This window comes from Nicotiana sylvestris, chromosome 10, assembly GCF_000393655.2.
Source record: "Nicotiana sylvestris chromosome 10, ASM39365v2, whole genome shotgun sequence".
Lineage (NCBI taxonomy): Eukaryota > Viridiplantae > Streptophyta > Magnoliopsida > Solanales > Solanaceae > Nicotiana > Nicotiana sylvestris.
In genome coordinates this window covers 65,279,544-65,294,987 of record NC_091066.1, presented here as the reverse complement: position 1 = coordinate 65,294,987, position 15,444 = coordinate 65,279,544, and the positions used below count along the sequence as shown (strand labels likewise).

The following is a 15,444-nucleotide window of genomic DNA, read 5'->3' as shown; positions in this document are numbered from 1 at the left end:
GCAGGAGAAATGATGCGTATTTAAAGAGAAATACAAATTTAATAGGTATTGATAGCCTTTTGAAGTAGTCAAATAGAGGTCTAATCAACCTGAAATTTTAGATTTTGAATGATCGATTTATCTTCCCTAGATTTTAGGAAAAAATTTTGGTTTAGAGTTCTAGGCAGATGGAACTAGTTCAATGCTAACAGATAGAATTTTCTAGGAATTTAACAAGTATAGGACTTCTGCTCATGATTGAATTATTAATCTTTCTAATTGTGCAGAGTATAGAAAACATAACTTAGCTTTCATATGAACCCATACTGATGAACTAGGTTCTATATTTAGAAGTCTCTTGAACATCCTCAAATGCCATAATAGATAAAGTTTTGTAAGAGATTAGTGGGTCATATAAACACATGTTACTGGAGTATACTAATTAAAGTATGAAGTTGAGTAAGATTTAATCTAGATAATTACACAAGTTTAGAATTCCAAGCCAATTTTTTTTCTGAGCTGGACCTATTAGGTGATCTTAATCATCCCTAATTCCAACTTGTTCCTCTCAAAGTTTTCTCTACTCAGTGCTTTAGTGAAGATGTCAGCAATTTGTTTATCAGTAGCACAAAATTCTATGGAGATCAATCCTTTCTCATAGTTATCTCTTAAGAAGTGGTGTCTAACATCTATGTGCTTAGTCCTCTTATGATGAACATGGTTCTTTGTCATACTTATAACACTAGTGTTATCACATAATATAGGAATGCAACCAACTTCAATGCCAAAATCTACCAGCTGCTATTTGATCCATAACAATTGAGTACAACAAGAAGCATCAGCAAATTCAGCCTCAGCAATGGATAAGGCCATTGAATTTTGCTTTTCAGTGGCCCAGAATACAATACATGAACCAAGAAAGTTAGCCATACCTGAGGTGCTTTTCGTATCCACAAGGAAACCTGCATAATCAGAATCAGCATATCTTACTAGATTGAAATTACTACCTTTAGAATACCAAAAACATAGATTTGTGGTGCCTTTCAAATATTTTAGTATCCTCTTGACAACAGACAGGTGAGACTCTCTTGGATAGGCCTGAAAGCGAGCACAAGACATACACTGAAAACTATGTCAGGTCTGCTGGTAGTAAGATACAAGAGTGAACCAATCATACCCCTATACAACTTCTGATCAACTGATGAACCAGGTTCATCTATGTCTAATTTATTGCCAGTTGCAATGGGGGTGTCTATTTCCTTTGATTCATCCATTTTAAACTTTTTGATCAGCTCTTTTGCATACTTTTTCTAATGGATCATGGTTCCATTTGGGCTTTGTTTGATCTCTAAGCCTAAGAAAAGTTAAGCTCACCCGTCATACCCATTTCAAACTCACTCCCCATTAATATGGCAAAATCCTTAGTTTATCAGTGGTGGCCCCAAAGATTATGTCATCAACATATATTTGTACCACAAGGAGATCCTTACCTTTTTCCAATAGAATATGGTACTATCAATTTTACCTCTTTTGTAGCCATGTTCAAGCAGAAATTTGGACAGTCATTCATACCATGCTCTAGGAGCCTGCTTGAGTCCATAGAGAGAATTGTCTAATTTGTACACATGCTCAAGATATTCCTTGCTCTCAAAGCCTGGAGGTTGTTTCACAAACACTTCTTCTTTCAGGTAGCCATTCAGGAAGGCACTTTTGACATCCATCTGATGGAGAGTGAATTCCATGTGTGCATCAAAGGCTGTGAGGAGTCTTATTGCCTCTAGTCTTGCAACTGGAGCAAAAGTCTCATCATAATCTATACCCTCCTCTTGGTTGTAACCTTGGACCATAAGTCTTACCTTATTTCTTGTAATTGTTCCATATTCATCAAGTTTGTTTATGAAGATCCATTTTGTACTAATAACTGATATATCCTTGGGTCTTGGATCTAGATGCCAGACTTGACATCTCTCGAACTGATTGAGTTCATTTTGTATTGCATTCACCCAATCTGTATCCTGCAAAGCCTCAACAACATTTTTAGGTTAAATAAGATATAAAAAGCATCAAAAGCACACAGATTCTTTAATTGTAATCTAGTTTTGACTCCAGATGTTGGATCAGTGATTATGTTCTCAATAGGATGAGAACTTTAATACTTGTGAGGTTTCACAACCAACTGATGTCTCCTAAATGTTTCTCCCATGTTCTGTTGCTAAGGAACAGGGTCATGAACAGGTTCTTTTAGGAGATTTATTTCAATTCCTCTTTGATCAGTTCCCTATGTCAGGTTGCCCTGAATAGAAGGACATGTTCCATCACATGTTCCTTCTTTTGGTTCCACTTTAACTTGTGCTGAGACTTCAGTCAAATCCTTCACCAATCCAATGTCTTCATCTTCATGTTCATGTCTCTTAGAAAGAACGTTAGTTTCACCAAACACTACATGCACACTTTCTTCTACACACAAAGTTCTTTTATTGAACACTTTATATGCTTTGCTATGTGAAGAATATCCCAAGAATACTCCCTCATCACTTCTGGGATCAAACATACCTAGGGAGTCTTTTCCATTATTGTGCACAAAGCACTTGCATCCAAATGCCCTAAGATGGGATATATTTGGTTTTCTCCCTTTAAGTAACTCATAGGGAGTCTTCTCTGTAAGAGGTCTAGTCATGCATCTATTGATAATGTAACATGCAATGTTTACAGCCTCTGCCTAGAAGATGTGGGGCAGTTTACTAGAAAGAAGCATAGTCCTAGCCATATCTTCAAGAGTCCTGTTCTTTCTTTCAACTACTCCATTTTGTTGAGGAGTCGTAGGGGCAGAGAAGTTATGATCTATACCATGCTCATCAAAGAATTCAGCAAACTTAGTATTTTCAAATTCAGTTCCATGATTAGACCTAATGGATGCAAGTTGATTACCTAGTTGTTCTTGAATTTTTCTAACAAAAGCAGTAAACATGTCAAATGATTCATCTTTAGATGTTAAAAATAGTACCCAGGTAAATCTACAATAATCATCAACAAGTACCATTACATATTTCTTTCCACCTCTACTCATGGTTCTCATTGGACCACAGAGAACCATATGGACCAGTTCCAACGTCTTGGTTGTGCTTACCATTTTCTTGCTTTTGAAGGATGATCTTACCTGCTTCCCCTTTGCACAGGCCTCACAAACTTTGTCTTCCTTGAACTTTATGTTAGGTAACCCTATCACCAAGTCCTTATAGACTAAGTTGTTTAGCTGATTCAGACTAGCATGACCAAGTCTTTTGTTCCACAGGAGGGGATCATTATCCAACACACTTAGGCAGGTGAGTTCATTTTCTGAAAGAGTAGACAAATTTATAATGTAAATATTGTTAACTCTTTTTCCCTGCAAAAGAATCTTGTCAATGGTAAGGTTAATCACAAAGCATTTGGTAGAGGTGAATGCTACAAGGTTACCTCTGTCACACAGTTATGACACACTGATCATGCTGTATTTTAAGCCATCTATCAAGTAGATATTCTCAATGGAGTGAGAGTCTGTCTTACCTACCTTTCCAACCCCAATAATCTCACCTTTCTTCCCATTTCCAAAGGAGACATTACCTCCCTTTAAGTCCTCAAGTGAAAGGAACTGGTTCTTACTTGCAGTCATATGTTTTGAGCAGCCACAATCCATGTACCATTTTTGGCTAGTTCCCTTCACTTGGACCTATAAAAAGAAATCAAGGGTTAGTCTTAGGAACCCAAACTTGTTTGGGTCCCTTTCTATAGGCAAAGGGATAAATCAAATTCCTTTTAGCCCACCTAGGCAGCCTATTTTTCTATTGAACAAAAGCTTTGTTCTTTTGACTGGCCTTTTCTTTTGCATTACATTCATTTTTGTAATGGCCAGTCATGCCACAGTGTGTGCAGATTTTGTTCTCAGGGAGAGTGAGGTACCCATAGCCAAGTCCTCTTTTCTAGCTACTGTGATGTTCTTGTAGCGAGGAAAGTGCATCAGAAGCCTTGTTCCATTTGCAAGTTCTGTCTAGTTCATGTTTTACCTTCCCTAGATCTTCTTTTAAGACTTTTATCTGCTCATCCTTCCTGTACAACTTATCCTTCATTTTTCCTAAGTTTTATTCCAGGGTAAGATGTGTGTGGTCAGCTTTCTTCTTACCTTTTCCTAGTTTCAGTTTTAAGTTCTCAGACCTATGTTCTAGGACACTGGTGTCATGTTCAAGAACCTGGTTCTTCAACTCAGCATTTTTACTATTACTCTCATTAGACCTAGACTCTAGATTTTTGCACTTGGCTTTTAGGATCACACATTCCCTAGACAAATCTTCCTTCTCACCATTAATTATTTCAGACTCATCAATGAAGTCTAACAATAGCTCAGACAACCTTTCTTTAGACAGGAATTTAATCTTGTCATTGAGATGAAGGATACTTACCTCTTGTTCATCATCTGATTCTCCAATGGCCATAAATGCTTGTTCACCTCCAGCTTCATCTTCTGAGTCATCATCTGATGTTTCTCCCCAAGCAGCAACCATAGCCTTTAATGATCCTTTGTTACTTTTTGGTTGAACTTGTTCCTTCGTTCCTCCCTTTCCGTCTTCCACTCAATTTCCCATTGAGGACAGTTTTTGATCATGTGTTCAGTCTTACCACATTTGTAGCAACCCTCGTTGGTTTATTTCTCAGGAACCCTTGGTTTGTTGAAGGTTGTACCTCTTGAAGAACCTTTTCCTCTCATCAGGTACTTTTTTAAATCTCTTGTGATCATGGCCATTTCATCATCCTCCAGATCTGAACCTTCAGCTATTCTGAGATCCAGACTTCTTTCCTTCATGGGTGCATCCATTTTCATGGTTTGCCTCCTCAGTTCATAGGCAGTGAGGTTTCCAATCAGTTCATCCAGCTTGAGGGTAGCAATATTCTTTGATTCCTGAATAGTAGTGATTTTGCTTTCCCACGTCACTAGTAAAGTCCTTGTCAAGATTTTCTCAACCTTGTCTTCTTCAAGGATAATTCTCCCAAGAGATTTATGTTCATTTGTTAGTGTTGTGAACCTTGTGTACATCTCCTGGATAGATTCTTCTTCCTTCATACTGAAATTCTCATATTGAGAATATAGCAGTGTTCCTATTGATCTCTTTGCTTGAGGAGTTCCTTCATGAGCCACTTGTAAAGTGTCCCATATTTCCTTTGCAGTAGTACAGCTTTGAATCATACTGTACTCGTCTGGACCCAGTCCACACACAAGCCATTTCTTGGCCTTAGCATTCTTCTCCCATTTCTTCAAATCTTCAGCAATGCAGTCAACTCTTGTCTTTCTCACATCCACTCCTTTAGCATTCTTCTTTGTAGTTTTCAGAGGACCATCTATGACTATGTCCCAGAGTTCATAGTCTTCTCCTATGATGTGATCTCTCATCCTGTTCTTCCACCATGAATAGTACAGACCGTTAAAGTGTGGAGGCCTAGCAGTGGATTGCCCTTCCCAGTTCCCAGGTGGTGCACTCATTTTTATCTTTTCCAAAGGTGTTAGCCTCTTCAAGGATAACCCGCTCTAATAACAATTTATGTTTTAAGCGTCAATACTACATTATAGGTGGGTGATTTGTGTAGTACCCAATTTTCGCTTAACTGAACTACAGAAGAACCTGGTTCTTCTAGGTGTTCCAACTACTACTGTTTTCGGGATAATAAATATAGAAATAAAGAACACATAGATTTTTACGTGGAAAACACCAGTCTCAAAAGGTGAAAAAACCACGACCTACTACTCAGAAGGATTTTTCCAAACTTCCACTAAAATCACAGAGCCAAAACAGCATTTACAAAAACTCTTTGTAAACATAAGGATTAACTCTAATCCCGTTGTGGTACACAACCTCAACTGTTGCGACAACTTCAAGTTAGCTATAACTTGAACACTCTAGGTACCTAATACAATTGCTTCTATGAAAGATGAAAGGTACAACATTAAACCTCCTACTACAATTGAACCAGAATAAAAGACAGACACAATGGAAGTAGTTCTTCTATCTTGTTCACATAAATTTCTTGCAAAATTGTCGTGCTCTTTTGCTCTCAATTTAGTTAACTTTTGCGTATATGCATTAACTATAAAAGAGAACAACACTGACATTTAATAGGTTAGTAATCAGAGTTTGATTGGAACTCAATTGTTGCTCTCCTATCGTAGAAGAGTTCATGACGATCTCAAACTCTAACACTATCTTCATCCTAGATTGTGTTCTCTTCATATAAGGAGACTTTCTCCCCTTATCCAATATGAAACCTTTTCGATCAGATCAGGAGATATTGCTGCTTGATCAGTAGGACTTATCTCCTTCACGTGCATCTCACATGTACAAGTTGATCATGAATATGCTTCACAAGATGGACCTGGTCCATGACTGAGTTCTTTTTGTCATTCTTCAAAACTTCACCTGTTCTTAGGCCAACAATAACCTCACCTGACACCACATTCCCCAAGAATGCTATGGAATCCAGCCAAAACTCACACTTGGAGAACTTGGAATATAGATTTTGTTCCTGCAAGGTCTGAAGTACCAAACTAAAATGATGCTCATGTTCCTCTCTGGTGCTAGAGTATATCAAATTATCATCAATAAATACAATGATAAACGAATAAATATATGGCTTGAATACCACGTTCATCAAATCCATAAACACTGTTGGGGCATTAGTCAAATCAAAGGACATCACTAGAAACTCATAATGACAATATCTAGTTTGGAAAGCCGTCTTCGAAACATCTGAATCCTGAATCTTCAACTGATGGTAACTCGATCTCAAGTCGATGTTAGAGAACACCCTAGCACCCTGCTACTGGTCAAATAAATAATCGATACGCGGTAATGGGTACTTGTTCTCAATAGTAACTTTGTAAAACTGGCGGTAATCAATGTTATCATGACCCAAAATCTCACCACCAGCATCGTGATGACACTTAGACTGTAAGACTAGGTAAGCCAATTACAATTACAATTCAAGCCATTTTTTTCTTTTAATAGATAATCGAAACCAACAACAAAAATAATGATACAACCTCCCAAGACTGGTAATACTGAGTCACGAACTCTGACTGAATACGTGAAATGATCTCTAGGAAATTGAATATACAATATTGTTTGAATAATAATTGACACTACGATAAAATGAAAATACTCCAAAGGACTACGACGACCAAACAGCTCTTCCTTGAATCATTGTGATCACACTCTAACTCTGTCCTAGTCCGATATCTCCAATACTTGGCTCTGCACAAAAATGTGCAGAACTGTAGTATGTGTACACCACAGTCAGTACCCAGGAAGTATCAAGACTAACCTCGGTGGAGTAGTGACTAGGTATAGTCAAGACACTCATTAATAGATTAACTTGTGTAGTATAGCAGTATGTAATAATGGAAAAGGTTTTAATATATCCCTCTACTATTAGAAATTATTTAGAATTACCCCTTGTTATACTATTAGATTAGAAGAATCCCTACCGTCTTACTATCCGAACACATATACCCCTGACTTGACGGACGGGACATGTGGTATTCATCCAAGACTTTTGGTCCATCCAATCTTATATTAGACCCGACCCACCCTACTACCCATTACCCCCTCCATGAAACATAAAAACAAAATAAGAAAATAATTATTAGAATAATAAAAAAGTTAATAGAAACTGAAATAAGAAAAAGAAAGGGATTGGTGCACTCTAATTATTCATCAGTAATCACCGTCGTACCACCAACTTCACTTTTCCAACTACAAGCATCATCCAAGCAAATAACAAGTCTCACTATTTTCATTTCAAACTCTTCAAATTACATTCTTCTCCTTGAATATTCAGCTAATTTGGACCACAGGAATTCCTTACAATATAACAGAACATTTTAGTCAGAGAAGCTACCGGAAAAAATAGTAGTTCTGACGCTTTTGTAGCAATTTTGAACTGTCATCACCTTATAACACCTTCACGCATAAAAACCCAACTCATTTCACTATGCTATTTGTCACGAATCTCTAACATATAGCTGCCCAGTTGTCACGACCCAAAATCCATTATAGGTCGTTCGCCAGACACCGTTGTCAGGCAAGCCAACAATTAAATTCTTAATTTAAGTCTCATTTTAATACCTTTGAAATGATAGTTTTCCTTCAATTAAATAGTAGAAGGTGGAAAATTTAGAGTAAATAATAATATTTTTCACAATCTCACCCAATAATCATCCTAGAACCCGGTGTCACAAGTGCATGAGCATCAACTAGGAAAAATAAAATAAAATACATCATCTGTCCAGAATACAATGTTGGTCAAGAGAGAGAGAAATATAAATACTCTGAAGGAGACTCTGCTGACTGTAGATCATAACATAAGATGCGGCTCACCTAAATCCCCATATAAACCACGCCATTGCGCCCACCAAGCCACTAGACATACATGTGCCTATACAACAAAATGTACATTAAGTATAGTATGAGTATGAAAACAACGTACCTAGTAAGTATCCAGTCTAACCTCGAAGAAGCAGTGATGAGAGGTCGACTCCGATGCTTACTATGGGCTATAAATAAAATGCCAATGATATGATTTAAACATGGGTTATATAAAATGGCTGTAAGCTCAATAATTTGAAGTAAGTAAGCAATTCTTTTATAATTGAGGAAATCTCCAAATTTACTTCTCATCATTTAACAATTTATCACAGGCCAAAGAGGCAATATCATTTATTATAAATTCCAGAGCAATCAATTTAAATATGTGCAAATCATGTCGAGGTCATACAACCCGATCCAACATATAAATATAAACTGAGCACTACTGAGGGCCGAACAGCTCGAACCAATATATAAATATTAATTGTGCACTACCGAGGGTCGAACGACGCGAACTATACATGCATCTATTTAACCTGCCGAGGTGAACGACCCGCTCCCATGAGAGTAGTCGAAATTTACCACGCTCGCGGAATATAATTGCGACGCGGTTACACATAGAATTTTTTAAATAATAATTATTATAATATTCTTTAATTCTTTTCAACATATGAAATCCAGATGAAAACTTTCAAGTCCTGAAATCCTAAATTTCAAATCTTTTTCAAGGCATTTAATAAGCACACTCGATCTAAATTCCTTTCAAGGAGTGTAAATAACTAGATCAAATAACGGTATTAGCAAATTGTGGTGTAAACCTAGAACAACCCGGACATAGGCATAATTAGTAGTTATGTACAGACTCTCATCGCCTCGTGTGTTTGTAGCCCCCACAAATAGAAGCATGTATTAATTTAGTTCACCTATGTGGTTAATTTCCTCTTACAAGGTTAGAAAGGCACTTACCTCACTCTGAAGTTCCATAACCGGCTCCCAAGCCATTCCAACAACTCAAATCAATGTCCAACGCTACAAAACTAGTCAATATTGAGCAAATCCATAAATTTATACTCTAATACTCATAAAAATCCTATTTACAAGGATTTCCAACTCCGACCAAAAAGTCAATAAAAATTACCCTCTGGCCCACGTGCCCGAATTTCGAAAATTTTCGAAAATAAACTTTTCCCATAACCCCACAAAATCAAATATATAAGTTATTTCCAATTCCATGCCCAAATTCATGGTCAAAATCCAAAAATATCAAATTCTAGATTTTCTACCAAAACCCCATAATTTCTACTAATGTTCATGATTAAATCCTCATAGAATTCATGTATTTAACTTATAATGAGTGGGAATCACTTACCTTATATTTCTTGATGAAAATCTCCCTTTGAAGCTCTCCAATATCACCCAACCAAGAGAGAAATGAGAGAAGAAGAGACAAATCTCGCTCTTAAAACCATTCAGCCCAGGGCCATTTCCGCACCAGCAATACTGTGGCGATCAAGCTAGTCATCTCATGATTACTGCTCTGCTTCTTATATTTCTGCTTCTTTATGCTTTATTTATCTGTGTTATGTGGTATCGATTTGGTCGGATTGAGTTCGGAAAGGATTTGGTAAGGTTTGAGACACTTAGTCTCTTTAGAGTGAGTTTAAGTTGGAAACGTCAACTAGATGTTGACTTGTGTGTTAGAGGGCTCGGATGTGAGTTCCGATGGTTTGGCTAGCTTTGGGAGGTTATTTGGGACTTAAGAGCGTGATCGGAATGAGTTTTGGAGGTTGGGAGTAGATTTAGGCTTAAATTAGCAAAATTAGATTTTTGGCGATTTCCGGTTAATAGGTGATATTTTGAAATAGGAGTCATAATGGAATGTCGAGAGTTGTAGTAGTTCTGTTGTGTCATTTAGGACGTATGTGCAAAATTTCAGGTCATTCGGGCGTGGTTTGGTCGGGTTTTGATCAAAAGCGGAATTTAGAAGTTTTTGGAAAATTAGGCTTGTATCCGATGTCTTTTGGTCGATTTGACGTTATTTGAGGTGTTTTGAAGATTTGTACAAGTTTGAATAATGTTTTGGGATATGTTTGTGCCTTTGGTTGAGGTCCCGGGGGCCTCGGGTGAGTTTCGGAGGGTTGAACGGACCATTTAGAGTTAAAGAAAAGTTGCAGATTTCTGTTCAGCTGTTGCAGGTATTTTTTAATCTTCGCGTTCACGAGTGGACCCTCGCGTTCGCAAAGAGTCAGTTGGGGAAGGTGGGATTTAAGCCTTCGCGTTCTCAAGGATGGCTACGCATTTGCGAAGGGCTATGCTTTTGTGCATCGCGTTCGCGGGGTAGTGTCACATTCGCATATAAGAAAATGAGCGGCTAAGCTTCAGTGGATTTAATTCATCGCGTTCTCGATAGGTGGAACACGATTCTGAAGGCTTGCCTGAGTAAACCATCGCATATGCGATGTGGTGGTCGCGATCGCAAAAGAGGAATTTGGTCAAAGGTTTTTTTTGTGCTTCGCGAACGCGAGGCTTTGACTGCGTTCGTGAAGAAGGATTTTTAGTATTGGGCAGAAGGTTGAAAAGGTCGTCTTGTCCGCGAATGTGGGGTTTATTTCTTCCATTGTTGGTCGTTTTTTGAGCTATTCGAAGGAGATTGAAGAGGAATTCAAGGAGAATAACTTGGAGGTAAAAACTTTGGACTTTAAAACTCGATTCTATTGTGAAATCTTCCTAATAAATCATAGAATCTAAGCCTAAAATTGATGAATTAGGGCTTGCGATTAAAAGACTTTAAATGAGAATTTGAGGGGTCATTTGGACTCCGATTTCAATGTTCTTGGTATGTATGTACTCGTGGGAAGATAAGTATTCTGTTGATGTGATTTTTATTGAGTTTCGAGATGTAGGCCCGGGGGTCGGGCTTGGCCAATTTGGCAATTTTTGGTATTATTTGATTGTTTTCGCATGGGCTTCGTTCCCTTACCATATTTTGACACCGTGATTATGATTTTGGATAAATTCGATGCGAGTGGAGGACGATTCGAGGGGCAAAGGTGTCGCAGAGTAGTAGTTTCACCGGTTTGAGGTAAGTAACCATTGTAAATCTGGAACTGAGGGTACAAACCCCGATATTTTACTTATTTTGATAAATGCAGTGAAGCACATGCTATGTGACGAGCGTTTGGGCGTGCACCGATAGGGATTGTGACTTGGTCCATCCCATTGCAACTATTAAGCCACGTATTTGATTTGAAACCGTATGATATTCCGTACATTAGTCATTTATACTGTATTATGGGATGTATGCCATGTTTGGGGCCTTGTGCCGACCTGTTGATACCCTTAGGGGCATTTTTACAATTTTTCCTCACTTTACTTGTTGAAAGCATATCCTCAATCATGTTTTACCTATTTAAATGTTTAAAACTATTTTTATCACCCTACTTCTAATTGTGAGGACTGTTTGGGCTGAGTTCCCTAATTTTTATTGTTGTGCCCGAGAGGCTGCAAGGTTAATGATTGAGAGAGGTTCAGAACCTAATAGTGAAGATATTATATGCGTATATATTATGGATCAGGTTGCACGCCGCAGCGATATATATATATTGGATCGGGCTGAACACCGCAACGATATATGTATTGGATCAGGCTTTGCGCCGTAGCGATATGACACTTGGGCTGTAGGAGCCCCTCCAGAGTCTGTACACCCCCAGTGAGTTTAGTCGACCATAAATTACAGATCGGGTTGCACGCCACAGCGGTTACTATGATTTTTATTATTATGAGCTATTAATGAGCCTGGGTGCCGAGAGTGAGTACTAAGTGACGAGGGCGAGTCACGAGTGACTGAGAGGCCGCCCGAGAGGCCATGTTTTGAGTGATACCTTGCCCGAGGGGCCTAGTTATGATATTTTCATTGATTTCACTCTTCTCTTAAAAATAGCCTCTGTTGGAAAAATTTCTAAGTATATGATTTAAAGGTTTTTTTAAACTGAAGTTGATAATTTTACGGCGAAACTGGTTTTAAACTGTGAAATGGATTTGTTATCCTGTTTTTTATTCAGTTATATTATTTTTAACTGCTCGTCACTGCTTTCAGACCCTATTTACTTTAGTTACTTACTGAGTTGGTGTGCTCAAATTACTCCCTGTACCTTGTGTGCATATCTAGGTGCCCAAGTGGCAAAGTGAGGGTCCACAGCTGATCCCGAGGTAGGCGGAGATTTCAAGGTAGCTTCATGGCGTCCGCAGACCTAGTTTCTCCTTCTTATTTTGTTCTTTTCCGCATTTTTCTAGACTTTTGTTGTATCAGACAATAAGTTATGTAGTAGAGGCTCTAGACCCGTGACACCAGATATTTGGGGCTATGTAGTTTCATGTTTATTTGACTTCCGTATATGTAATTATGTTTTAAACACATATTATGGAAATTTGGTATTTAAACCTGTGTTAGAAAATGGTTTTTAAAAGGAATTTGTTATAGTTAATGGTTTGTGTTGGCTTGCCTAGTAATGTGATAGGCGCCATCACGATCGGGTATTTGGGGTCATGACAAGTTTGTATAAGAGCCTAAGTTACATAAATCTCGCCAGTCATGAGTTGGTTTAGTAGAGTCTCGTAGATCGGTACGGAGACGTCTATATTTATCCACGAGAGGTTGCAGAACCATTGGGAAAATCTTCAAATTCTTGAAATTATTGTCGTGCGAATCTGTTGATCCAAATACTAAACTTATGTTATTCCATTCTCTCACATATGGTGAGGACACGTGCTACCGAGCAGGGTGGACGACCACCAGTATCACCAGTTGGGGCAACCAGAGGCCGAGGATGCGGGCGAGGCCGTGGTAGGGCAGAGAAGCTAGGGCGGTACGTACAAATCCACCAGTTGCCCCAGTTTAGGATCAGGTCCCAATTGTGGATGCTACAGCAGCACCAGCTCAGGCACCAGCTGTTCCCATTGTGATTCCAGGCCTTCATGAGGCTTTAGCTCAATTCTTATAAGTGTGTACCAATTTGGCTCAGGAGGTTTCAATTACTACGGCCGCAACTACTTCTCAGGCCGGGGGAGGCACCCAGACTCCCGTTGCTTGCACACCTGAGCAGGTTGTGCAGGGACTGCAGACACTAGGGGCACCTCCAACCTAGCCGATTGCACCAGCTCAAGAGTTTGTGGTACTAGTTATGCCGGACGATGAACAGTGTCGACTAGAGAGGTTTGGTAGACTCAAGCCTCCGAATTTTAGCAATGCAAAGGGCGAGGATGCCTAGGGTTTCTTATATAAGTTCCAGAGGATGCTTCATATGGCGGGGATTCTAGAGACCAGTGGTGTAGCTTTTACCACCTTTCAGTTTTCTGGGGCTGCCTTCACTTGGTGGGAGGCGTATTAGAGGCGTGGGCCTATTGGTGCAACGCCCTTTACTTGGCAGCAGTTCTCTATTCTCTTTCTGGGAAGTATGTGCCACAGTCTCATTGAGAGGAGTTGCACAGGTAGTTCGAGCAGTTGCGTCAGGGAGAGATGGTTGTGACACAGTATGAGATGCGGTTCTCAGAGTTAGCTCGTCATGCGGTCTGGTTGGTTATAACAAATAGAGAGAGGATTATGAGGTTTGTTGATGGTCTCATATATCAACTTTGTATTCTCATGACTAGGGAGAGGGTGACAGGTGCTACTTTCGAGGAGGTTGTTGACATCGCCCGTGATATTGAGTTGGTTCGCCGCCAAGAGTGAGAGGAGAGGAAGGCCAAGAGGCATCGGGGATTTGGTAGCTTTAATGGTGCTCCTTCGAGGGGTCAGTTCCAGCAGGGCAGAGGTCGTCCATTCAGACATGCTCATTCAGCTTGCCCAGGTTATCGTGGGGCATTATCGGGACATGGTTCTCATAGTTCTCATCAGGGCCACACATCACTCAGTGCCCTTCTAGCCTAGAGTTCGTCCCGTGCTCCATCAGTGTAGAGTTCTTCCATGACAGGTCCTTCTACTGGTCATTCTGGTGCCCGGGGCTCCCTTTAGTCCCCATCTCCAGTATTGGGGAGTTTTTATGAGTGTAGAGAGTTTGGGCATATGAGGAGGCATCGTCCTCGTCTTCATGATGGTCAGTCTCTACAGAGGGGTCAGTCCTCGACTTCTGCTGCAATTACTTCACCACCTGCCCAGCTAGCTAGGGGTGGAGGTTAGTCAGCCAGGGGTCGCCCTAGAGGGGAGGTTGATCATATGGTGGTCAGACCCATTTTTAAGCCCTCCCAGGTGGACCAGATGTTTCTTCTTCAGATGTCATGATTTCAGGTATTGTTTCAATCTGCCACAGAGATGCCTCCGTATTAATTGATCCCGGTTCAACCTTTTCTTATATGTCATCATACTTTTCCCGTTATCTGGATATGTCCCTTGAGTCTCTTGTTTCACCTACTTATGTATCTACTCCAGTAGGTGATACTGTTGTTGTAGACTGTGTGTACCGGTCATGTGTGGTGACTTTTGGGGGTCTAGAGTTTGCTTATAACACCATCTATTAGTCCAGCATTCAGATGGCACCATATGAAGCTTTATATGGAGACGGTGTAGATCCCTGGTGGGTTGGTTTGAGCCGGGTGAGGCCAGATTATTGGGCACATACTTAGTTCAGGATGCGTTGGAGAAGGTTAAGGTGATTCAGGATAGACTCCGTACAACCTAGTCCAGATAAAAGAGTTACACGGACCGAAATGTTCGTGATGTTTCCAATTTGGTTGGAGAGCGGGTTCTGCTTCGAGTCTCGCCTATGAAAGGCGTTATGAGATTCAGGAAGAGAACAAAGTTGAGTCCGAGATTTATTGGCCCTTTTGAGATATTGAGGCGTGTTGGGGAGGTTTCTTATGAGCTTGCCTTACCTCCCAGCTTGGCCGGAGTTCATCCGGTATTCCATGTTTTGATGCTCCGGAGGTATCACGGTGATCCGTCGCACGTGTTGGATTTCAGTTTTGTCCAGTTGGACAAGGATCTATCTTATGTTGAGGAGCCAGTGGTAATATTGAAGAGGAAGGTTAGAAAGCTGAGGTCAAAGAACATTGCATCGGTAAAGGTTCAGTGGCGGGGCCA

The 15,444-nt window shown here is 39.8% G+C and overlaps 1 protein-coding gene across 1 annotated transcript; it reads right to left on the bottom strand.

The window, feature by feature from the left end:
- Window positions 1-780: 780 nt before the first annotated feature.
- On the bottom strand, window positions 781-5,491 carry LOC138879443 (uncharacterized). Its single transcript, XM_070159052.1, has 7 exons — window positions 4,976-5,491; window positions 4,139-4,571; window positions 4,023-4,090; window positions 3,583-3,688; window positions 2,327-2,436; window positions 1,688-1,994; window positions 781-941 (listed from the first exon to the last, which is right to left on the bottom strand). Exons 1-7 carry the CDS (start codon window positions 5,489-5,491, stop codon window positions 781-783), a joined length of 1,701 nt encoding a protein of 566 aa, XP_070015153.1.
- Window positions 5,492-15,444: the final 9,953 nt, after the last annotated feature.